At 42.5% G+C, this 26745-nt stretch overlaps 1 protein-coding gene across 2 annotated transcripts in view; it reads left to right on the forward strand.

The window, feature by feature from the left end:
* The window catches only part of DPYD (dihydropyrimidine dehydrogenase), a 1270977-nt gene that overhangs the window by 823651 nt on the left and 420581 nt on the right, over positions 1 to 26745 (forward strand). For both annotated transcript variants that reach the window (XM_033915764.1, XM_033915765.1), the window contains one exon: positions 22759 to 22923. In XM_033915764.1, coding sequence (XP_033771655.1) covers positions 22759 to 22923 — 165 coding nt within the window. The remainder of the gene's footprint in view (positions 1 to 22758; positions 22924 to 26745) is intronic.

The raw sequence follows: 26745 nt of genomic DNA on the forward strand, positions 1-26745 counted from the left end.
TTGTAGGTTCAGCATCTGTTCTTTCCTACTTTCTGGATCGCTTTCTCTCCCCCCCTTCTCTCCCACTTTTTCTTCTCCTCTTCTCCCCCCACTTATCCATCCATCTTCCCTCGCCATCACCCTGTTGGACCATCCCACCCACACACATCTGGTCCACCTCCCCCCCCCTCATCTTCCCTCTCTCTGCACAGGTCTATCCTCCTGAACCTCCATCGTTTACCGAAGCAACAGCAGCAGCCAGTCAGCAGAGAAAGCGCTGAAAATAGGCTGCTCACGGCAAACCCCAGCAGGGCCTTTACCACATCAGAAGTGATGCGTCAGAGGAAAGACTCTGCCGGAGCTCACCACGAGCAGCCTGTTTTCAGCACTGCCTCTGCTCATCAGCTGCCGCTGCTGCTTTGGTAAGTGAGGGAGAGAAGGAGAGGGTGTCGTGGCTCAGGACCACTGCCGCTGTATTCCCTAGTGGAACATGGGTGTCCATTTGTTGTTTTTAAATAGGCTCCTTGAGACATCTAAATGAAGGTGCCTAGTTATAGAATTTCCTCTATATGCATTTTTTATTTTTTACAATTTTTAACTTATTTAATTCCCTATCAAATCTCTCAAAAACAAAGCCAGGGTTACTTTAATTAACAGAATAAGGAAACAGTGATGAGGCAAATATTACTTCACAATTCACAGAACATTGTTTGAAGAAGTGGGAAAAGGACAAAAAAGGGAAGTGCCCGTAAAATAGATTTGCATTAAGACCAGTCTTTAACTCTGTTGCTAATAATATGAAATGTTTATATCTCTGTTTAATTAGCTATGCTGTGAAACCAAAGTTGTTACTATAGGAACTGCCACTGCATTCTACTCTGGAGTATACAGTCTTTGCCTTCTGCAAAGGAAGAAAATTAAAACATGATTATAATTTATTTAAAAGCGTTTCTACATCTTCTCTTTGTTGTGTGATTTGGGGGAGGGAGCTAATTAACTCGATTCCTTCATATGTGAGAAATACCTTGCTCATGATGTACAAAGTCACAATGCTTTTCCTTAAGCTATAGCGTTGTGATTTTTGTTTGCTGAACTTACTGCTTCTTAAAGTATTTCAAGTTTAACGCACCCAAAATTCAACAAGTAAAGGTTACTAAAGAAGAAAAGAGGCTGTCAATTTGTGTGTATCTGGAAAAGCAAGAAAAATCAGCATTTACTTACTTTATCTACAAAAAACATTTAATAAACATATCTCTATTGCAGGGGTAGGGAACTCCGGTCCTCGAGAGCCATATTCCAGTCGGGTTTTCAGGATTTCCTCAATTAATATGCATGAGATCTAAGTGCATGCACTGCTTTCAATGCATATTAATTGGGGAAATCCTGAAAACCCGACTGGAATACGGCTCTCGAGGACCGGAGTGCCCTACCCCTGCTCTATTGTAATTCACATTTCCGACTTAACAGAAGGCAAACAACAACCTGAGAAACCTTTTAATAGTTTCAGTTTTCTATGTGTGATTTTTCTCTCTCTTCTTTATAATATCTACTCGGATCCTACGTGTTACTGCTGATGGGTTCGTTTACAGTACAACCTTTTGCATGTCATGGCACACTTAAGGCTCCTTTTACGAAGCCGAGTTAGCAGCTTTATCTCATGCAACTTTTTATCACGCGCTAACCCCCACACTAGCCGAAAAACTACCGCCTGCTCAAGAGGAGGCGGTAGCGGCTAGCGCTGCTGGCAAATTAGCATCCGTTAAACCGCTAACGCGGCTTCGTAAAAGGAGCCCTTGGTACAAAATTTGGTTTATCATTGCTTGCCATCATCTGCCCTCTTTTTCATCTAAGCTTTAAGCAGCTGTAACACACATTATAACTCCTATGGCATCAACAAATACTTCCATCTCTTTCACTGTCCCTCTCTTCTTGCAAAAGCAACATCGTCCTTTCTCTCCATCTTTTCTGGCATCACCACTATTCTGCCTTCCCTCCCACCTCCCCTGCTTCAGTTCCATCTTTCCTCCCATACACTGGCTGGTCTCTGTCTGTCAAGGGTAATCAGTCAAGCAATGTTCCTCACCCACTGCTTGTTGTTCCTCTGGTTTCCTATTGAATTCAGAATTGCATGGCACCCTGTAATTATGTGCAACCCAGTGGCTCTGCATTGGGATATTGGATTCCATGTATGAGGTTTGCACTTTTGGCATTTATGTGATGATATAATCAAATGGGAGAAGATGTAAATTATACACTAAGGATAGGATTCTGTATAGGACGCCTGGTCTTAGAAGCCAATGAGTGTCCTATACAGAATCGTGCTTAAACCCCCCTAAAATTACCCAATTCTCTAAACGACGTCCATGTTACAGATGCCGGTTAGAGAATTGGGTTGCTGCTGAGCTTATCACGGCAAGGGATCTCTCTGCCATGATAAGTTTAGCGGCAGCCCGTCCCCACCCCCCGCAAAAACTACAGGCAGGAGGGATACCAAATAGAGAATGACATGAGGATCGTTTACCGCGATAACCCATGGTCACCGCAGTAAATCCGCAGGAATGGAGACATTTGCAACTGGTTTACCGCAGGAATGGGGACAAGACCTTTCACCACCCAACAAGAATGTGGACAAGACCTTTTACCGCCCTGTAGGAGCGGTGGAAAGCCTTGCTCCTGTGGTAAAAAAAATTGTGCCCGTGTCAGACTCGGCATCTCCTCCCCAGCTCCTCTTGTGCCTATTTTACCTTCAGGAGCCAACCATGCCAAAATGAAGACAGAAGGAAACCAAAACCAAAGCCTGAGACTAATGTGATTTGACGAATAAAATTACCAGACAACCAAAGGTAGAAAAAAATTAATTTATTTTATATTTTGTAATTAGAATAGTTCAGTTTTGAAGTATGTATTCTGCTAGAGCTGGTATTAGACATAACTGGGGATTGCCAATCCCAGGCTGTGCTTCTTTAGCTTACAGCTGGCTTAGGGCTTTCTCTGTGACCAGGGGGCAGTTGCCTTAGTTGCATTCCCCTAAAAACTATTCCTGCCATGTGTGACTGAAGTATTCTGTTAGCTTGATTTTTCTATGTAGCATTCTGTAGTAATTTGGTTTGTTCAGTTTTCACAATAGTGGAGGAGATATTTGTGAAAGGGAGGGGCGACAGGGGTTTTGTTGATTCTTGCTCTGTATTATTTGTGTTTATAAAATGATAATTGTACAGAATATTGTCTGTTATACTTTAATAAAATAAGTTCAGTATAAAATCATAACTATTTGAGGCTTGTGCAGATGGGATCTGACAGTTTGCAGGGCAGGGACGGGGACAGGGACTGATCTCGCGGAGACGGGGCAGGGACAGTGGCTCAGCTCACGGGGAAGTGAAAGGGATGTTGATAAATTTTTTCCCTATGTCATTGTCTAATAGCAAGTCCCTTCTACCATGACTCCCCACCCCAAACGATCATGGCAGGAGGGATGCATAGTCCCTCCTGCCCGGCAACCCCCCTCCCTAACAACCCTCCACCCCCTCCATAGATCACCTGCAGGAGGGATGCCCAATCCTTGCTGCTGGAACCCACACCCTTCTGTAGACTGGCCAGGGCCACTCCAAGACCCCTCTTCACCCCCAACCAGGACCCCTCCTAACCCCCCCTAACTGTTTTTGTTGGCTGGATGGCCGGGGTTCTCCTGTCCAGCTGGAAGGCCCGCCTCCATCAGAATGGCATGTCTGCCCCCCTCCTGGTGCATTGTGGGATGCACCGGGAAGGGGGCCGAAGGGCCTGATTGGCCCAGGGAACCTAAGACCCTGTTCATAGGAGGGGCCTTAGGCACCTGGGGCAACTGGAATCTTAGGTTGGCTATGTCCATAGAATGCCTACCACTGCCTACAATTGGGACACCATTTATAGAATCCTCTCTAAAAGACTATCTAGAGGACACATCTTTAACAATCCATGTCAGGCAACCCACTGAGCATAAATAACTATTAAACAATCGGCCTCAAAGTCCAAAGGACATATCAACGTCCCCAGGTACAAAAAGCTCCTTTAAGGGGCACATATTTCAATCCTAGGCCAGCTCCGGAAAACCAACCCAAGATAAAAAAAATATTTAAAAAACTCCCTGCAATTGTGGGAGAAAAACCCTTAGGCCAAAAACTAGGCTAAAATAATGCTCAAATTTAAACTGCTTGAGATGGACAGTATTTCAAAGTTCATGGGAAATTTTAACTAGATCATAACACTTATCTTCAAACTGTCGTCATGTTCTCAGTCCTGAAAGGCTCTCAAACACTCCGCCTTCCATCCACAATGGTTGTAATCCAGCACAAGTGTGATCTTAATATTGAATATTCAAAAATTCAGTAAGTAGCAACTGTCTCTGCTCTCAACAAGAGTTCATGCATGGCCTTGTTTCGCACAAAGGCTGTATCAGAAGAATATAAAATCTCACTTCCAAGCGCTCACTGTCCAGGCCTTAGTTTTCATGTGGCTTGCAATCCATGCTCAAATTTATGCATTCAACTTTAGGTGGCCTAGATAGAATCCAGGATACAGCGTGCAACTGCATGGAGACATTGCATGGGAGTGATGCATGGGGGTATCATGTGGGTGTTGCCAAGCAATGTGTGCAACTTATGGAATACCATCTGTTGCATACATTGATTGGTGCACTCAGGCATGCCTAATTTTTGGCACACCAAAGCAGCTTTTCACTAATAGGCTATAATGGTTTAGGCCAGGGGTGCCAATGCATGCAAATAGATCTCATGCATATTCATTGGGGAAATCCTGAAAACCTGACTGGATTCTGGCCCTCGAGGACCGGAGTTGCCTACCCCTGGTTTAGGCACACCAATAAATATAGGCAGTGCAATGCTTTTTCATTTGGGAGGCCCAAAGGCTCCACCCTAGCCTCAGCAAGCACGACCTCGCTCTTCAGCTTCTAATTACCCCACCTACCTTCCCCAGTCGCTGTAATTTTAAATCTTACGGCAGCCGCCATGCAGTATCAATGAGCAGGCCTGCCCCGGAAGTCTTCATTCTGCAGTGAAGCTGTGCGGCGGCTGCCGGAAGATTTAACATTACATTGGCCAGGAGGAGGTGGGTGGGGGAATAGATCCATAACTGACCATAATTTTGGGGGAGACCAACAGAAACTGCAGGCAATGTACAAGATGCAGGCAGGATTTATTGTACCAAATTAAAATGCAGTAATATAAAAACCTTTTTACCAACCAAGGGACCCGACACGGTCTGTGTTTCAGACAGTACACCTTCGTCAGGGGTCCATGGTAAATAAGGTATAAGATATAACCCAAAGAATAAGAGTAACAATAAATGCCTGTGTGTTCAATTTGCTAAGGGTCACTGCCAGAAATGAAGCACCTCAAAAAATGACTCAATTTTTGGGGAGGCCATGGCCCCTGTGGCCTTCCATGTTCCTACGCCTATACCTATAAGACATTATAGAATATATAGATTTGCTCTCACTATCTTTGATATGTTTTAATTTAGGGAAAAGGAAACAATTGTATACCATCTCTTCTTGTTTATTTGTAATAACTACATTATCCCATAAAGTTTCTATAAAATAACTGCTCCTGCTGCCTGCTCTTAACTAGTCTTTTTGTTATGGTATCACAATCATTCCTTTAAGATAATTATAGTATATTACAAACAAAGGATTAGGGCTTCAGCTGAAAATGAGCAGCAGAAGTAGATGAATTCTAATGATAATAATTTTGTGCATGCAAATACTCTTATTAATGAATAAAGAAAATAAACACTGAAAATACTTCTAATGAAATATTCAGAATTCCGTCAATATACATTTCAAATATCCCTGTGTACTCATACGTTCCTTTTTGTTGAATTAATTCCTTTCATGCTTAGTATAAGCAAAACACAGTAGGCTTGATTACTGAAAGATTTCTCCCTTTTAGGGCTTTGACGTACTGAAGTGGTTTTCTCATTGAGTCTATAGAAAAGAATCGTACGAATATAGGCCCCTTAGTGTCTGCACAATACATATCTGGGCGATCTTCAAAGGCTTTCTCTTTTATTGGAGAAGGGCCAAATTACTCTGTATCAAACAGAACTCTCTTGAACCACAGTCAGTGAAACATATAAACAAGGGGCATGATTTACTAAGCTTTCTCTCCTACTCTGCATCCATTAGAGAACAAATTAGAGAGCTGATCCGGAGATTATTTCTTGTTATTATTATTATTTCATCTCTATATGCCACTTTACAAAAACAGCACAAAGCCATTGTAAAAACATTGGGGTTGATATGCTGTATGGTTGAATTAATCTGGTTAACTTTAGGAGTTTACCGGATAAAATATCGAGGTCAATATTTAAAGTGATGCGGAGGGGCATTTTCAATACGATGTCTAAATGTGAGTTTAGATGTTTTGCAGGGCACAAACAAAAATCTAGTACCAAGCATGCCCATTTTCAAAACTGCAAAAGGCCTGTCTTAGGTTTTGTCTTTTTTAATGGATGTGTTTGTGTTTTTTCTCTATCATTTAGAACCATTAAAAAAAAAAAATGTAAAAAAAAAACCCACACAGAACAAGTCATTGGGATGTAGGAAGGACCAGCTTTCTTAGGCTAGTCACACAGACATCCCAGCAAAGCAGATCTAGGCCGATCTGCTCTCTGCCCCATCTCCTGCTCTAGCCCCGAATCTCTCCTGCCACCCCGATTCTCCGCCCTGCTCTCACCCCAAATCTCTCCTGCTGCCCCGACTCTCCTGCCCTTCCACGAAGTGCAAGCCCATGTTTTTAACCCACGGGCTTAAAGTGGGTTAGAACCATGGGCTTGCAAAGAAAAAAAAAATTTTCCTGCTCTGCTGGGCACAGAGGGCCAGCGCATGTGCAGGCCATCTACAGATGGTCTGCGCATGCGTCAGGATCGCTATAGAGCGATCCGGGCGCTTGGTTGGGGGCATGATTACAATTGCCCTCATTTGCATGAGGCTGATTCGTGAATCAGCCCCCCGGACACGGATCAGATCAGATCAGATCCCTCACGGATCGGATCGAATCTGTGCCCTTGGTGAATGTCCCAGGTGCACATCTCACCATAGCCCCCTTATACTGTATGGTGGGCCCTCCGAAACCCAACTGTGCACCACACCAGTAGCTAGGGTTACCAGACGTCTGGATTTCCCCGGACATGGCCGGACAACTTTACAAAACCCAACATTTTGTCCAGGTTTCGAAAAGCCTCCTCAAATCGTGTCGAGCAGGGAGGAAGTCTGCGCATGCATGGATGTCACGGGCGACATCATCACATAGCATCTGCTCATGCGCAGCCTTCCTCCCTGCCCGACGTGATTTGCGGCCAAGAACAGGCAGAGCTAGAGTGGGACTGGGCGCAAAATTAGGGCAGGGATGGGTGGAACTAGGTGGGCCTGAGGGCAGGTCTAGGGGTCTGGATTTTCCGATTGGAAAATCTGGCAACCCTACCAGTAGACCTTATACCTGCAGGTGATACCTATATGTGGATACAGTGGGATTAGATGGGGTTTGAAAGGCTCACAAATTCAGATGTTATGGCCAAGGTCTAGTAGAGCAGCAAGCAGGTTCCTGGACCTACATAAGTGTAGTGGTTAGAATAGAGTATGGGCCTGAGTCCTCATCCTTATGGTTCACTATATCGTCCAATCTCAAGTGTCTGCAGTTAGACTTCAGAGCAAATCATGAGGAAAAACCTCAACGCACTTTAAGTTTGGGCTTTAGAGGCGAAAGGACGCTGCTGCTGGTTTTTCCGTGCAGGTTAAAGCTGCTCTAATAGTGATTAACTTCGTGAAGAAGCCCGATGTAATATATCTATTCGGGCGAAACAGAGATCTTCCGCCAAGCTAAGTACTATTTCACTTCAGCTATAAATATAAATAAATATATAGCACTTGATAAAACCGGGATAAAAAACTGAGATAAAAACGATCAATGATAGTCTGCGTTGAGGTTTTTCCTCATGATTTGCTCTGAGGTCTAACTGCAGACACTTGAGATTGGTTATCTCTGTGGATTGAATATTGTTTGTTTCCACTCTTACACAAGGTATATTCTATTTTTGGTATTTTTGTATTTTATATACAGTATTTGAAAGGTGTTTCACTATATCGTCCAGGAACCTGCTTGCTGCTCTACTAGACCTTGGCCATAACATCTGAAGTTGTTATGCAGGCAGGTGTGTAATGTTTCATTCACATCTTTGGGAGTGGGAGAGGGTCAGTGACTGTAAAGGGGGTTTGCTTACATAGCTCCATTGATCAGCTGATCAGTTTGGGCAACCTTTTGGCACTTATTCATTGTTAAAACAATTCTAGCCCCAGACACCCAGATTGTGCCCTGGACAGTATTCTTCAACATTCAATAACGGCAGAAAAACGTCTCGGTCATAAGACTACCCTAATCCTAGCCACCCCATGCCTCTAACACGCCCCCTTGAGATTTAGACAAACTGAAGCTAAACAGCATAGATATCCATCTAGGAAACAGGTTTGGTTTTGAAAATAGTGAATTGGAAGGGTTTGGCAAAAGAAAAGAAAGGTTTTTGTGCTTTATGCCACTTTTTGGACATTTTTTTTTTTTTTTTTTTAAATGAGCTCCTTAACCAGCTAGAAATGGCTTCTGGCCAGTTAATTCACTTGTTCAAGGCTTAACCACTTTTTCAGCGCCACTTAATTATTTAGGCCTGGATTCTCTCAAACTCAGTTAAAAATACTTTTCAAATGATGTTTTTAATGAGTTTCAAAAAATTTGATAATTAAATTGTGCCTACTTGGGTACTTTAGGCTGCCTAATACCACTATGGGCGTGGCTAATGCCAGAAGTGGCATTAAATGGCCTAAAGTGCTTATGTAGGCACAATTCACAACAAAGCTAGGCACTGGAAATGTAGGCTCAGAAAACCCAGGCCTACATTTCCATCACCTATCTTTTGCAGAGGCGCAATTTTCTGTGGGGCACTGTCCTATGTTTCACAGGTGATTGGCGGCCGCTTTTTAGGCACCCACTGATATCGGCGCCCTATAAAGAATCTAGGCCTTAGTGCTGTTGAATGTGTCCAGTTAGCACTTAAGAAAAAAAGCAAACCCCCCGAAGATCAATAAAGTTGGTACTTGAAAGAACATCGGAAACAAAATTAGATAATGGGAGGTTGAGCCATTGAACTTATGGCATTCTTTGTAGGCGATTGTATATGCCTATGTTTTTTTTATTTTTAAATTACTTTTAAATTGGTTTTAAATGACACTGTCAATTACTGTGCCATTTATCACCAATCAGACCAATTAAGTTAGATGGCAGTAGGGCGCCTACCACCGCCTAACTTACAGCACAGTTTTGAAAATCAGGTCTTAAGTGCTATTCTATAAATGACGCACAATGTTGGGAGTCATTTATAGAATAACATTTAATGCCAGGATACGCACCTAATTTTTAGGTATAATGTTTACACCAACTAAGAGCTAGATTCACTAAGCCCACCGATCAACTTCCAACCACTTAGCGACCCCTTTGCAACCCGATTTCCCTCCGACCCAATTCACTAACCTCTGTCCTGATCATCCTCCAATTCATGCATGCAAATGAGGAGGAATGGCATTCAAATGTAGGCAGGCAGCGATTCACTAAAAAAAAAAAGAGGGACACCAACTGGGCTGACCATTCCAAAAATAAGCGACTGCTGAGGGCCAGTCACTCAGGTCCTTTCCGACTGCCTTGCCTTCTGCCCTCTGCCCTGCTTCTCTGCTCTCAGCCCTGATCTTCTGCCTGCCCCGATCTGCTCTCTGCCCCATCTCCTGCTCTAGTCCCGAATCTCTCCTGCCACCCCGACTCACCGCCCTGCTCTCGCCCCCAAATCTCTCCTGCTGCCCCGCGTCTCCTGCCCTTCCCCGCAGTGCAAACCCGTGGTTTTAACCCGCGGGCTTAAAGCGGGTTAGAACCATGGGCTTGCAAAGGAAAAAATAGAATTTTCTGGCTCTGCTGGGCACGGAGGGCCGGCGCATGTGCAGACCATCTACAGATGGTCTGCGCATGCGTAGGGATCGCTATAGAGCGATCAAGTTGCTCGGTTGGGGGGTATGATTCCAATCGCCCTCATTTGCATGAGGGCAATTCGTGAATCGGTCCCCCAGACACGGATCAGATCGGATCCCTCACGGACTGGATCGGATCCATGCCCTTGGTGAATCTAGCCCTAAATTAGGCATGGATCAGGCATATCCTATGGTACAGCATGCAAATTCTTGGGTTGCCAATGGACCCACCCAAGCCCCTCCCATGGCTATGGCCTCTTTCAGATGCACAAGTAAGAATTAAATTACATACAGAAATTGGGCACACACCCTGGTTTCTGCATGCAATTTTGAACCAAGGAAGACAGTCATGAGGGAAAGATGTTGATCACTCAGCAGTGGACTTTATTCATTTTAATATGTTTATTTACGTGCACTGATTTTTTTTGTATGTATTTTTTATGATTCATTAGACTCTTGACAAAGGCATACTTGCCGAAACACTGTCAGTGTCGAGTCTACAAGTTCGTATGGTGCTGCCATTTAATAAAGTGCATTTTGGATAGTCCACTGCAGGGTGATTGACATCTTTCCCTCACACCTATCTTGGATTATTTTCTTTGTCGTAGAAGTCTCTTTGGGCCTTCTCTTCCGTGCAATTTTGAGCACCATAGAATCCAGGGCTTACATTATTCACTTTATAATTAACCAATCTATATTAATATATGTGTATGTTTTGGTCTTTTCACTTTTGTTTTTGCTGTCCACAAGCACTTAGTGCAACCCCTGGATTAGAGGATTCATGTGCCTTACAGGCTTTATTTGGTTTGTCATGTTCTCTGGGCAGTCGCATCATATTCCAGACCCCTTAGGAAGGAGTGTTTTCCGAAACACGGACTATGTCGGATCCTGTGGACTCACACCCAAGAACCAATTTTTATATATTTTTTTTTTTTTGTTCATTTTTTGAATGCTACATTGAATCTTTCTTAATAAAGATTAGTTTTCCACCTTGTACATCGTATCTGCAGTTTTTTCTTTTGTTTTGTTCTTTTGACTTTTAGCTGCAGTTTATTTGGATATCCGTTTTTTATTTTTGGTTTTGGTCTGACTAGTACATGGGGAGGAGGGCAATTTTATAACAGTGCTCCTATATTTAAAAGAAACATACTGTAGGTGCCTACTTTTCTTTATTGAATATCAGCATAATTGGGTATATGGGTGCCTATGCAGAAAAGAATGAGCACTTAGGAAAAGGTTATTATCCAGCAGCCCTATCGCGCTTTTTATAAACTCCCGACTCTGCCACTTCTCCTTGTTGCACCGTATGCCTGGAACAACTGGCCTCAATCAGTGCACCAGGTTCCATCTCTGGCGGTATTCAAATCCAGGCTCAACACCCACTTTTTCGAAGCTGTGTTTAGGTCCTAACTCTTCCAACTTGTAATATACTGTACCATATCTGTTTCTCATTCCCTCTGTACCTCCCTCCCCCCTTCTCTACCTCTTAATCCCTTTATACTATATTTCCCTTCATGAACAGCATATATTTATTCACGGACATCAGAACAGGGACCATGGCTTCCCCAAAGACTGGCAATTGCAGGTCGGTTTCTGCCCACTCGTCCCACTCCCAGCGCTGTGCTTTTAAATATTTGGGCAGCCGCCCCATAGCGTCATTGTGGATTGTGACTTTTCAATACTGCTGTGTGTGTTGAGAGTTTTGCAGTAATATGGAAGAACATCTAGAGGGAATTATGTTTCCAGTTAGGAGATTTGTGTTATACAAAGCTAAAACATCCCATGACAATATATCATCCAATATTGCTTCTTATAAATCATAATTGATTTCTCTCGGAATGCATTGTGTACAGTAATATGGTCAAACTGCATCAAATAGCAACAATTTTAATTATTTATTTATACAGTCAGCGCAATATACAATCTTACATTCTAAGCAATGAGCAATTAAGACATTCACAATATTTCACTGACAAATGCAAATCATAAACAAAAAAAAAAAACAAACGCAGCTTCATTTCATCAATATACCTCTAACCACCTTCTTACCCAGTAAAAGTTACATCATAATTATTTCTTTTTGATACAGAAAAGCCTTTAAATGTTTTCAATATTGGAGATAATTTTCAATGCATTGTAAATTTTCTGGGCGTCTGTTCCATAGAATTGTTCCCTCCACATATAGCATCCAAACCTGTTATCTTCCAATAGAACAGGCTTGAAAGAGGGTACACCCAGCCAGTGGCATAGCTAGGGAGTTTGGCACCTGGGGCGCTGGCACCCGACATCACCTTGTTGTACACCTCTTGCTCTTCCCCCACCGCTTGAGTGCCCACCCTTCATACCTGCACCAGGAAGTGACATCAGAAGAGAGCCGAGGCCGGCATGAGCAGCAGGAAGAAGATGCTCACGGTGGCAAACATTTACCCCCTCTTCTACAAAGCCACGTTAGTGGCTCCAAAGCCCATAGAGATTTAAAGAGCTTTGGGGCTATTGCCGCGCAGCAGCTGTCAGTAGAAGAGGGGGTTAAAGAAGTACATGGTGGGGGGAGGGGGTTAGAGGAGAGATGCCGCTGCCTCTGTGCCCAGGGGAGTCTTCTCCCCTTTACTGCACCCCTGCCAGATTGTTCACCTTCTCCAAGGTAGAGAGAGCAAGAGGGCACTCTCTAAAGTTAATAGGGGATAGATTCCGTACAAACATAAGGAAGTTCTTCTTCACCCAGAGAGTAGTGGAAAACTGGAACGCTCTTTCGGAGGCTGTTATAGGGGAAAACACCCTCCAGGGATTCAAGACAAAACTAGACAAGTTCCTGCTGAACCGGAACGTACGCAGGTAGGGCTAGTCTCAGTTAGGGCACTGGTCTTTGACCTAGGGTCCGCCGCGGGAGCGGACTGCTGGGCACGATGGACCACTGGTCTGACCCAGCAGCGGCAATTCTTATGTAATAACTGCTCCCCAGATCTTAAAGGGCAACGAGGACAATAAATTCTTAAAATCAAGGTTTTCCGCAGGTAACCAAAGGAAATAAAAGCAATGCAGTGGAGCAAATGCTAGATAGGAAAAGAAAAAAAAAAAGCAGGGACCATTTTTAGATGCTACTGAAAGCACCCCAAAATATGAAAACAGAATGCAGTGAGAAATCAGATTTAAGAAACTATTTAAAGCTAATTAAAATCTCTGGACTAAATTCAAATATAAACCTGAAGTTTGGGTGCTGACATCCTTAGATTCCAATACAGTACAAACCTTTGCCTGTTTTGCGTTTAAGTGGTTGTCTGTTTTTTGCAATATAGAATGCCAATCCAGCGCTAGTCCTCACATAGGAAGGTCAGACTGCTACTTGCAAGATTGGACATGTGATTAAATATATTAAAGGAGGCGGTGTGTGCAGTGCAAGGGAAATATTTTTTGTGTTGTACAAGGTTATTGTTAGGTCGCATCTGGGATATGGTGTATGTGGACTTAGGGCCGTGTGCCTGAGATATCCAGAAATGTGAAAGAAAAAAAAATTCTAAGTACTGCTAGACTTATACAGGGGATGACAGGCTTATCTTGTGAGGGGTGATTGCCTCAGTGTGAAACTAAGGGGGAATTTGATTTCAGTGTACAAGTACTAGAGAAGCTACCGAGGACAAAGATCCTTCACACTTTGCAAACTGCAGAAAACGTGTACCGTAGTCTACCTTGAAGATGAGAGACATGTTTTAAGCTCTTTCAGAGACAGAATTATTTAACAGTGAATGTTTAAGTTAATGAATATTCTGCTGACTGATAACCTTCCTAAACATTTTAGGAAAGGGTTTGATTTGATTAAGGTTAAAAGAGAACAAAAATCAGTTCATAGACAACGGTGCGAAAGACAAAAGCGCGCGCCGACAGTTGAGCGCAGCGTGCGCCGCTCTAAATTACAGTTTTTAGGGGCTCCGACGGGGGGTTTTGTTGGGGAACCCCCCCAGTTTACTAAATAGACATCGCGCCAGCGTTATGGGGGGCTTGGGGGGTTGTAACCCTCCACATTTTACTGTAAACTGAACTTTTTCCCTAAAAACAGGGAAAAAGTGAAGTTTTCAGTAAAAAACGCGGTGCGATGTCTATTAAGTAAAGGGGGGGGTCCCCCACACACACCCCCCATCGGAGCACTAAAAACAGTAATTTTGAGCAGCGCACGCTGCGCTCAATTGTCTGGGCGCGCCTTTGTCCCGGCGTGCTTTTGACCTGACACCCAAAAATCTATTTCACTGTATACCACAAATCCACTAAATCCAAATCAGCCTCTTCCCTTAAATCCTAGGGATGGGTTGTCTTTTGCAAAGAAGTAGAAAATATTGATGACATATTTCATGTTTGCTAACAAAAATGAGCAGAAAAAAACACATTGGGACCCTTAAGATTTGCAGTGGAGAGTTGCCAGATTTTCCAATCGGAAAATCCGGACCCCTAGACCTGCCCCCAGGCCCGTCCAGTTCCGCCCATCCACGCCCTGTAAATGCCCTAGCCCGGCCCCCCCCGCTGCCTGCTCTTTTCGGACAGGGAGGAAGTCCGTGCATGCGCGGATGTCATGCGATGTCACGCTCGGACTTCCTCCTTACCCGACACAGTTTCAGGAGGCTTTTTTCAAAACCCGGACAAAGTGCCAGGTTTTGAAAAGCCATCCGGACCCCCTGGACATGTCCTTAAAAGGAGAACATGTCCAGGGAAATCTGGACGTCTGGTAACCCTAGCTTAACAGTTAGTGCAGCGTCCTGACCATCTGGGGAAATAGAATTGACCCCCACTGCAGCTCCTTGTAATGCTGGGCAAGTCACTTAGGGACAGATTCTCAAAACTAAAATCTGCCTTTAATGTACTTGCTAAACCAGTTCCAGACGATTTAGCGTGCATGTATTTTAGCGGCGGATTATCAAAAAGACTTAGTGAGGTGTTTTCCGAGTTTTCTAGCAGTCTCCGATACTGCCATGAAAATGTAGTACATTGAGGCCATTAATATTAAAATGATCACTCCAAGCAATTCTCTATAATCGCCGAGTGATTCTCTAACCTCATTGTGCCACATTTGCGGCCAAAATTTGTTGACAGTTCTGAGCTGTCATTGCCTTACTTTTTGATCAGTGCCTGAGCACTGATTAGCTCAAGCACTGACAGTGAGGCCTGTAGGAGGGTCCTTAAAAAACCTGGACCAATCAGAGCCTTAGGCCCTTCCCCTGCCACAACCTCTTCAATTCTTTGCTGGCAGTGAGCAGGATCTCCTACTTGCTGCTCGCACTGCCTGAGCCTTCCCTCAGATGTCACTTCCTGGTCCCAAAAAGAACAAACAGGAAGCGATATTATAGGGAGGGTTGAGGCCAGAGTGAGCCTTCAAATCTCCCTACCCCTCCCACAAAATCCTGGTTGTCTAGTGGGCTGTGGGGGTTTGGATAAGACCCACCCTCTCAGCTTGAGAACCCTCAATCCCTGACACTGCCCCGTACCTTTCGTTCAAAATCAGGCAGGACAGATGACCACTCCCTCCTTCCTTGAAGGGCCACCTCTTCATAATGACTGTCCTTCTTCCACCTGATGCATCCTGGATGCACTGGAAGGGGCTTAAGGTCCTGATTGGCTCAAGTGCCTAAATCCCATCCCCTATGTGAGGGATCTTAGACACCTGAGCCAATTGGGGCCTTAGGCTCCTCCTAGTGCATCACCAATGTGCACTGAGAGGGGCCTATGTAAGGCATCCCTCCTGCCTGATTTTCGATGTTGGGGATTGAGGGTTCTCGAACTGGAGGTGGGTTTGTTACAACCCTTCCTGCCCACTATACCACCAAGATTTTGTGGGAGGGGGAGAGGTGATCAGAAGGCAAGGGACGCTTGGTGTTAAGTGGGGCATATCAGAGAATCCTGATTTTGGTGGTGGAGTGCATGCATGCGCATGGGGCGGGGTAGCACAGAAGTACGCTTCTTCCCCACGTGTCCCCTACCCTCGCTACACTACTGGTTAAGAGGAAAAGTATGTTAGACTAGGATTATTTTACTTTCTATTCCATGACTTGCAGTGTGCAACAGAATGACCTGCTTTACTGTATATGCATTTGCTTGTATTGTGTCTCATTACTGTGTTTCCTGTGGTGACTTAAATAATGCTGCACTAAGGTAAGAAACCTGCATTTGTGCCTTTTAAGTTACACTACATTAAGGAGTAAATAATGTGGGTTATTACTCTAGTGCAGCTTAATTCCCCTCCCCCCCCCATGAGTTTCCCCGATTGTATTGCTTATTAAATATAATGTCTAAATGGAGACAAGGTTTAAAAGAGAGGACATGATTTAAGAAGGGAGATGAAAGTTAGTTATTAGTTGAGAAATAAAAAGAGGGAGATTGTAGATTGCAGAAAAATGAATCTAGGCTTAGGGGGGAATTCATCAATATATGTTACTGTTAAAATGGGTTATTTTACCATGTCCCACTTTATCCAACGAGATCTTGTGCTACAATAGCACACCTTGTGGTAAAATAACCCATCTTAACAGTAACACACATTGATGAATTCCCAGCATGTGCCCTGCGACCAAGCTAGGAATACCTACTGGACATCACATGCAAAAGCGTCAGGACAAAAATGTTCTCAGTGATGGCTCCAATGTGGCGGAATTCCCTTCCGATGGAATTAAAACTAGAAAAGGACACCAGAAAATTCAAGAAAGGAGTAAAAGACCATCCTTTTCACAGATCATTTTAACTAATAAACATTAGGGGGCGGGGGAAGTAGCAGCGAGGAGGAAATAACGGCGTAACCCCCACTTGGAGCATGTCAGGATGAACACAGGGAAATTCATGAAAAAAGTAGAGCATATGATAAATAAAGCACAGAAAATGTATATCCATAAAATTGAATGTATTATGGTATAAATATGTAGGATAAATGTAAATATAGGGTAAATATAGTAATCTAAAGTGCACATATGTAGGGCAAAGATAGTGTGTAAATACTGTACGCTCATAAAGTATAGGCAAATGCATTATACTAGGATGCCCAAAAGCACCAAAATCAACAGTAGAACCACTTCTGAAACTCCTGTATGGATAACCATCACAGAAACACCCTAACTCTGTACTAAAGCCCATATTGTAGCTCATGTATTATAACACCATTACTGTATGTGCCATAACACCATTATAGAAGGTCTTGTAAATCGCTCTGAATGGACTACTCTGTCACTAATAGCGGCACAAAAGCTCAGAATAAACAGGGAACAATTGATGAATTCCCCCCCTTAGTGTTCTTCTATAAACAGTGCTCAAAGTGCCCCTTTTATCAAGGTGCGCTAGAGGTTTTTAGAGTGAGCCAGTGTGGTAAAATGCTATGGCGCTCATAGGATTTCTATGAATGTCGGAGCATTTCTCGCGCCAGCCTGCGCTAATAACCTATAGCACTGCTTTATAAAAAGGGGGAAAGTCAGGTGATGTTTATAGAATGCTGAGAACTATAGCTTAATTTAGGTGCAGCCATTTACACCAATTCATTTGTGATGTCAATCCTCCTGTCTAAACTAGGCATGTATCCTCCCTTCTCTTATTGCGGGAATGTCCTTAACTGTGTCCACGCCCCCTTTTTTGAACCATACCTAAAATTTACATGTGAATCCTGCACTTAAATATATGTGTGTAAATTTTAATTAAGACTGAGAGGGGACATGATCAAAGCATTCAAGATATTGAATGGAATTGACTTAGTAGAGAAAGAGAGACTGTTCACCTTCTCCAAAGTGAAGAGAACGAGAGGACACTCGCTAAAGTTAGAAGGGAAAAGATTCCGTACAAACGTAAGGAAGTTCTTTGTCACCCAGAGAGTGGTAGAAATCTGGAATGCTCTACCAGAGGCTGTTATAGGGGAAAGCACCCTTCAAGGATTCAAGACAAGGTTGGATAAGTTCCTACTGGAACAGAACAAGTAAGGCTAGACTCAAATAGGGCACTGGTTTTTGACCTAAGGGCCGCCGTGTGAGTGGATTGCTGGGCACGATGGACCACGGTCTGACCCAGCAGCGGCAATTCTTATGTTCTGTAATTGTTTGTTAAGATCCCAATTATCAGTGTTAATTGGCTCATTCTTCAGTTATATTGTATGCACCAATTGGGCATGTGTCCACATTTGCGTGTGCAATTTTTAGTGCCTTGTATAGAATTAGGCTGTAGATGTAAAGTATAAAGTTTGGAACATGGGAGGAGAGAGAAGAAACAGAAAACGGGAGAACTAAGAGGAATAAAGGTAAATACTTTGGCCAAATAATTTGAAAATAAAATGCCCCCCTCCAAAAAAAACCCCAAAAAACAAACAAACGTTGGCTTTTACAAAGCTAAGGTAGAGGTCTCTACCTTGGTCTGGCGAGGTAAATGCTCCGACCCTCATAAAATTCATATGAGCATCGGAGCATTTATCTCACCATCCCATGGTAGAAACCTCTACTGCGGCTTTGTAAAAGGAGCCCAAAGGTAGAAAAAAGTATTGCATTTTCAGTTTAATGATTGAAATATATCAGGGGTTTTTTTTGTTTTTTTTTAGAAATGTGTATTTTTCTCTGCTGTATCTCTGTATTTTGCTTTTAATGAATAAAATGCACAGTGTATCTATGCCGCTTTCTCCAGGGGCGCACTTGAATTGGTTCCTTTGGATTTACAATTCAATTTTTGTCTGTACAGTATATTTCTAATTTGTGCTCAATTGTTCTCAGTTGGTGAAGATCTGTGTTCTTCATCTTTGACTGAAGTGAGATATTTTGCTAGCCTGCAGTTTCTGTGTAGGAATATACAGTATAGCAGTCTAGGGCATTCTGTTTTATCAGTATGGGGTTTGTTTATGTTCTAGGGTTTGATATGCCATTTGTATCACTACCTTGTAAAGTTCTAGAGAAGATGCAAATTATTTCACAAAGTGCACATTGCGCTCTCTCTCAAAAAAATAAAAGCCTGCTATATACAAAACACAAAGTTCAGACCCAACTATGATAAATGCGTAACTCAAAATGGGGCGTGGCCATAGGAGGGGCTAGGGCGTGTCAGGAACATTCTGAAAAGTTACACGCGTAGCTACAGAATACTGCCCCAGTGTGCCTAAGTTGAGGACCAGCATTTATACCAGGTTTCAGCAGGTGTAAATCTAGCACCAAAAGTCAGGCACAGGACTTGGTGCTAGGTGAGATTCTATAAAGGGCACGCACCCTTTACAGAATTGCTCTTAGCCTTGATTTTTTTATTTTTTTTTCTGGCACCAAATTTTGAGTGCTATTTATAGAACTCTCCCCTTTGTGTGTGTGAATTGCTATTAACCCAAAGTAAATCTCGGTGATAAAATAGGCCCTTTCTTACAAAGGTGCGCTAAGCGTTTTAGAGTGGATTTAGCGCATGCTGAATCAACACGTGCGCTAACCGCCAACGCGTCCATAGGATAACATGCACGCGTTAGTGTTTAGCATGCGATAATATTTAGGGCGTACTAAGAAGCATAGCGCACCTTTGTAAAAGAGGGGGATAGTAAAATCAGCACTCACCAAAATATATCTCAAAACAATAGTGCCTAAAAATGATATAGTACTAAACTTATGCAAAAGCATAAAAACAAGAAAAATCATATGACATATAATAGTGATATGTGATGAATGTGCTCAGTGCCACCCCTTCCCCCCTCTCCCCCCCCCCCCACACACACTGGCCATTAGAAATGAAGACCAATGGAACGTAGAACCATCATAGCAGCATTCATTTCTCCATTATACCAATACTTAGATCAGAGGTGTCCAACCTGCGCCCCAAGGGCCGCATGCGGCCCCGTGAAGTATTTTGTGCGGCCCCGGTCGAGGGCGATGCAGTGTTTTCCTCTGCTGACCCCGGGTGTTTATCGTCTTGCCGGCTCTCTCCTCTGTCTTGCTGCAGCATTTGAACGTTTGTGCGGCCCCAGAAACATTTTCTTTTCGGCCAGTGCAGCCCAGGGAAGCCAAAAGGTTGGACACCCCCGACTTAGATGTTTAGATGCTTCATAATACAGTGTACTGTACAAAGAATAATGGCATTGAAAGTGTAGCAAATGTCAATTCATACCATAATTCCAAATACTGAAACTAAGGGCTCCTTTTACTAAGCTGCGCTAGCATTTTTAGCGCACGCAGCATTTTAGCACGCGCTAAACCCGCGCTACGCGGCTAGAACTAACGCCAGCTCAATGCTGGCGTTGGCGTCCAGCGCGTGTAGCATTTTACCGCTTGCTATGCCGCGCGTTAAGGCCCTAGCGTGGCTTAGTAAAAGGAGCCCTAAGTAACCAGCAAAAAATTAAAATGAAAAAAAGTTTACTTATCTGAACACTGCGCAAGTTGTGCTGAAAGTCCCAGCGCAGCCGAGGCGTAAGGTCGTATTGAAAAGCAGTAATCCAAGGGCTTCAATATCCAATGTCCATACTGGCGTGTGATCCAAACCACCACGTGAATAAAGCACAAAAACGCACAAAAAAATGTCCACCCAAAATATATTAAAAAAACAATGTCATAAGCAGACGCGGCCGCAGAGCTTATCGCAGCAAGGGATCTCCCTGCCGTGATAAGCTCAGCTGCAACCCGATTCTCTAACTGGTGTCTATAACAAGGACATCGGTTAGAGAATCGGGTTCTTTTAGGCAGGCTTAGGCCCGATTCTATATAGGACGCCCATGTGCTATTCACAAAAGCCACTTAGGCGGCTTCTGAGACCGGGCATCCTATACAGAATCTGGGCCATAACGTTCAGTATACAGTGTTGTATATTACGACTGGTCGTAGTCTTTAGTGTTGACCATAAAATTTTGGAACAAGGAAGACTGTTCTGAATTCTAAAATCTGGAATTTGGACAGAAACTTTCTTTGAAAGCTGCTTTCGGAATCTAATTGTCACAGTGAAGAAGAAAAGAAAACCATTATAAAATTCAGACTTCATCTGATCATTGTCTACTGATTTTTGTGACAAGGAGCCCTATGGAGAAAAAACAAGAACAAAACAAATAGAAAACAACACTATTTCTTTGGTGAAATTATAGATATGGTAGTATTAGCACTATTGTGGCCTAATTATTATAGCCTGTGATCTGCATATAGTTATATATAAGACAAAAAATAGAACCCTAAATGGAGGAGGTACAACAACAAGCTAACAAATGAAAGAACCTCCCTCACCCCAAGAAGTCTGCAAAGATTAGGGAAAAGAGATGAAGTCCAACTCTAAACTAAGCAGAAAATGAAAATAATTCTATAATTTAATTTAAGAGCATTAACCGGACAAGCCCTCAGTCACACAGCAACCTCTGGAAACTCCAGGGAAAAGCTGTCGCGAATTTACACCCAGAAAGGTGTTAACTGCGAAACATCCCCGGGCTTGCTCCGGATAATGTTTGTGGTGCTTAACTAGTGCAAAATGTGCAATGTGTGAAAAAACTCAAATGAAAAAAACACACATTATCAAAATAAAGAAGGAATTCATCTCTTACCCCTAAGCTGGGGGCCAAACTGGAAAGTTAGTGTCCAAATCCAACCAAGCTCAAAAATACACAGGCTGTAAGGACTTAGCTTCTCCGTGTGTAATGGAAATGGTGATCCATAAGCAGTAAATGAAGTAAATGTCCAACGGACTCCGTTTCGGGGGAGAACCCCCTTCCTCAGGAACCGCACTGCTCGATGACTCTCAAGTTCGTGAATGAAGCAGGAAAGAAATGGCCACAGCTTTTCCCTGGAGTTTCCAGAGGTTGCTGTGTGACTGAGGGCTTGTCCGGTTAATGCTCTTAAATTAAATTATAGAATTATTTTCATTTTCTGCTTAGTTTAGAGTTGGACTTCATCTCTTTTCCCTAATCTTTGCAGACTTCTTGGGGTGAGGGAGGTTCTTTCATTTGTTATAGTTATATATAAGCATGGGCCTTATTTTAATAAATTGGCATGTTTATTTTTTTTTTTCAAAACAAAATAATATAAACAGATTATTATAAATTTAACATTCCATATGAGCACAAGCAGGATTTTTCCTCATCTGAAATATTAGCATGTGGTAAAGTCACGAATAATCTTTTGTGGCAAGGGTATGCCTTATCAAACATATGCAGATCAGCACTAATTAATGCTAATTAAGGTTTCCTGTCTATCTAGTTGGAAAAATGTCCAAATGTTATGAAATCCAGTTAGCATTCCTATTACCCTAATTGTTTTATATGGGGTGGTTCTTAATTAAAATATGTAAATTGACCTTAATTGCTATATCCTTATGGGGGTTCATGTTATCTCACTAGAGAGATCTAACAGTGACAAGGCGGTTAGGAGGGTAGCTGCATAAATGCAAGTAATTCAAAGATTAAACCTCAATGAAATGGCATTGCTAGACATATTTTTGTTCCTCTTTCTTATTTGTCATTATAAAATAGATGCTGCATTTGTGCTAGTGTTTCTGAGATGCATTTTGCACATTTGGACATGCATTTTTTTTTTCTTAGTGAGCTATTTTATATCCATCTATGTCTTGTTGCCACATCAGCATGGATTTTACATTAATCCTATGGTAAGCTAGCTGATGCATGTCAACCCCTTGACATTTTAATCGTGTTAGTAGCATTTGTAACTATGGCTTTTACTCCCAAGGTTTTTGTGCTGTCTGATTTCAGTTGGTCAGTGATTAGGGAAAAAAATTGCAATGTGTGAAATTTGAAGATTTGATTTCTAAGCATTAATCTGTTTTCACAGGACACCATCACCAATGTTTCCCCAAGAATCATCCGTGGGACTACATCTGGACCTAGCTATGGCCCTGGACAGAGCTCCTTCCTAAATATAGAACTTATTAGTGAGAAGACTGCTTCCTACTGGTGTAAAACTGTTACAGAGCTAAAGGCTGATTTCCCAAACAATGTAAGTGGGGCATTTTTAAAATTGTAAGCCTTTTAAAATGGGCATTCTAAAAATATCAGTTCAATGGTATACATGATGCAGACTATAAATAAATAAATAATGTATTGGCAAATAAGAAGCACTTCACTTGCGATCTGAATAGCTTAAAAAAACTGTGGAGGAAAAAAAGCCTCAAAAACACATGACAACCTCGTACAACAGTATTCAATAGCTTCATATTTTCATATCATTGGCATAAAAAAATTACCTTAATGCAGGGCTGCCCAAGTCTGGTCCTCGAGATCTACTGGCAGGCCAGGTTTTCAGGATATCCACAATGAATATGCATGAGAAAGATTTGCCTGCACTGCCTTCTTGGTATGCAAATCTCTCTCTCATGCATATTCATTGTGGATATCCTGAAAACCTGGCCTGTCAGTAGATCTCGAGGACAGAACTTGGGCAGCCCTGCCTTAATGCATATCCTTGCGTAGCTATAGGTGCATATTGGTGAGCACTGTTCCCTCCGCGTGGGAGTCCTCCACCTGTGGGGGGTGCTGTTTCCCACCACATTTACAATAGCAAAAGACAGGTAAGGTTTATTGACACGCAATCAGCGGCCGCCAACAACAGTGCCTTTTAGAGAATCCAGGCCTTAGTGCTGATATGCGACACTAACTAGTTAAGTGCCAATGAATGCCAGTGGATAGTTCTGCACAAGTGATTTAATCACCCAGGAGCCGTTTCTTGCTTTTTTAATCACTTTGAATATCGATCCCATGATTTCCAAAGTATGTGTTTACATTTTTATGGAAAAAAAAGTACCCACATAAATAAGTGGAAATCTGTATACAATATTTCATTTTGAAATATTCTGCTTTCCTTGAAAATTGCCTCACTAAAAATAATGTACATTGTAGGCAAAACACATTGAAAATAATCTCACCAGTTGCATTGATAGTGGGTAGAAACATGGGAAATGTTGACAGAAAAGGAACGTTAGTCTGTCCAGTCTGTTCATTTATACCTGTTACACATCTTATTCAATCTGTGATCTTCCTCTTCTCAACTCAAGTTCCTTAGGCCAGTGTTTCTCAGCCAAGTCCTTGGTAGTTGTCTTTTTGGATATCCACAATGAATATTCTTGAGATAGATTTGTATGTAAGTATATGTCATGCATTCAAAGCTATCTCATTCTAACACTGGCATTCACAAACTCCTCGTTTTCCACTTCTTCCAACTCAATAAACATAACACATTTATTTAGTGGCAAAACATGGTCTGCAGCTTTATTCAACCATAATTAACAGAAATAATTAAAATGCAACATTAGCAACATTACCGCAAAGCTCACTATAGTTTAGCAATCCAATAAAACCTGGAGCTATTCAGTGTCGAACTAGTCCCGCTTACAGAGTTCTACATAGTCTACCAATCCCAATTTTCAGCAAGACCCACAGAGCTGCAGAGTCCTGCTTCCAGCCTTGGCAATTTTGCACACGAGCAGATCAATAACAAGTTAACACATCTCCTACGTAGCCACATTGAGCCAAATAAATTTGCCCAACACTTATATTTTTTTGCAGCTCAAAGCTGTGACTATCCCCAATGGAACCCCACCATCCCAGATTCAGGAAACAGTCAATCCCCCTCCAAAACAAGATGGGGGGTAGTGGAAGGAGGGAGAAACAATTTTTACCCACACACCACCTTCACCCTCCCACTTTCCTTCCCTACCTCCTTCCACAAAATGCCTTCAAAATCACCAAAATTCTCCACATAGTTTGCACCAATCACCTTTCTTATTCAATCTTTTCTTAACTCCTGATCCTCTCTTCCAATCCACATACCCTCTCACTCTTTCTAGCCCCCAAAATTCCACACAGCCCTCCTAAATAACCCCAGTTCCTTTAATGCCAACCTATTATTCTACTAACCCCCCCCCCACACACACACACACTCACACACATGCAAACACCTAACACTCGTATAGCCTCAGCCAATGTTAAATGGCCATAGCATAACGCAAGCACTCATATTCAGTGTGAATATCCTAAAAACCCAACTGGTTGGGTGTGCCCCAAAGACTGAGCTGAGAATCATTTCCTTAGGAGATAATTTAATAACTGGTTGGAGCATCTAGAAAAGGGGTCTCAAACTCAAACCCTTTGCAGGGCCACATTTTGGATTTGTAGGTACTTGAAGGGCCTCAGAAAAAAATAGTGAATGTCTTATTAAAGAAATGACAATTTTGCATGAGGTAAAACTCCTTATAGTTTATAAATCTTTCCTTTTGGCTAAGTCTTAATAATAATATTGTCATTTATAGCTAAAGAGACATATGATCAAGAAACTGTTTTATTTTACTTTTATGATTATGATAAACATCCCGAGGGCCTCAAAATAGTACCTGGCGGGCCACGAGTTTGAGACCACTGATCTAGCACAACCACTTCAGATTTGTGCCTTATTCACTCCTCATCGCAAAGTTTTGAAGGTAGCAGCAGGTACCAAATCATAACCATGAAGAGCAGTGATGTTATGAAAGGTTACCCAAGTGATGCCTCTTTCACCTAAACATTTCATTCTATGGAAAATGTCACTTTGTGGCACACTACTGAAGCCTGGTAGATATTTTAATATCTGCATCATAATTTTTCTTTCTTTCCTTTTTTCTAGAGAGTTCAGCTTTTCTCTATATGGTTTATAGTGCAAGCCAAGTAGCATTTTGCTGGCCATCTTTTGAATGTTTTTTGTAAATGTGATCTCCAGAACTGAATAAAATACCCAAAGTGGTATCTTAACAGAGACCTGTAGAGAACTAAGAGCATTTTTCTCTTTCCACTTGAAACATCCATGTTTATGCACCCAGGAATACTATTAGCTTTTTTAACTGTTTTATCATGCAGTCTTGAGGTAATAAGATATGACTCCCAGATGCCTTTTCAGCTTGGTGCCTGTCTACTCAATTTTTACCTCAAAAAACATTATTTAGCCCTTGGATTTCTGAATCTTTGGTCAATGATTTTGGACTTTAAGAATTAACATTCAGTTGCTATATATTTTTCCAACATTCCACTTTTGAAAAGTTATCTTCTTATCTACCCTTTCTGACTACTCTATTGCAAAATTTCCTTTCTATCCCTTGCCTAGTATCATTCAGAAAGACACAAGAGAGAACTGATCCAAGAGCTGATCCTTGTGGTATCCTGCTTTTTCCACTCCCTTCACTAAAGTTGACCCACTATCAATCATTGAATTCTGTTTCTCAACCAACTTCTTACCCTTTTGATGATTCTCTTATTACTCCCAGACTTACTAGCTTGCCTACCAATCCACTTTATATCCTTACTAGTCTTATAGCCCGTTACATTAAAGGGTGCTAGAATATATGTGTGTGTGTCTGTCTTTATTTCTTTCTCTCTCTCTCTCCTTAGCCGCTTTCTTTCTTTCTGTCTTTCATTTTCCTTGGCTGTCCATCACCACCCCTTGCCTGCTCCCCCTGTCCATTCTCCCTTCCTTTTACCTCCCCTGTGTCCACCACCACCCCTTCACTGCTCTCCTTATGCAGCAGCAGCCCTTCTCCCTTTGTTTTACCTCCCCCCTGTCCATCAGCACCTCTTTCCTTCTCCCCCTGTCCAGCAGTAGGCATCCCTTCCTTTTTCTCCCCCCCTCCTTCTTATCCCTATGATACACTTAACTTGCTCTGCCCCTGATCAGAGGTTCCCGACAGCTGCCAGTTGCACCCATTGGAAAAGTTCCCTCTGCCGCATCCCGCACCCCTCCTGACGCAACTCCCGCTGTCTTTCTTTCTGTCTGTCTCTGTCCCTGGCCCCCTTTGTC

The sequence above is a fragment of the Geotrypetes seraphini genome, chromosome 12 (genome assembly GCF_902459505.1).
Source record: "Geotrypetes seraphini chromosome 12, aGeoSer1.1, whole genome shotgun sequence".
NCBI lineage: Eukaryota > Metazoa > Chordata > Amphibia > Gymnophiona > Dermophiidae > Geotrypetes > Geotrypetes seraphini.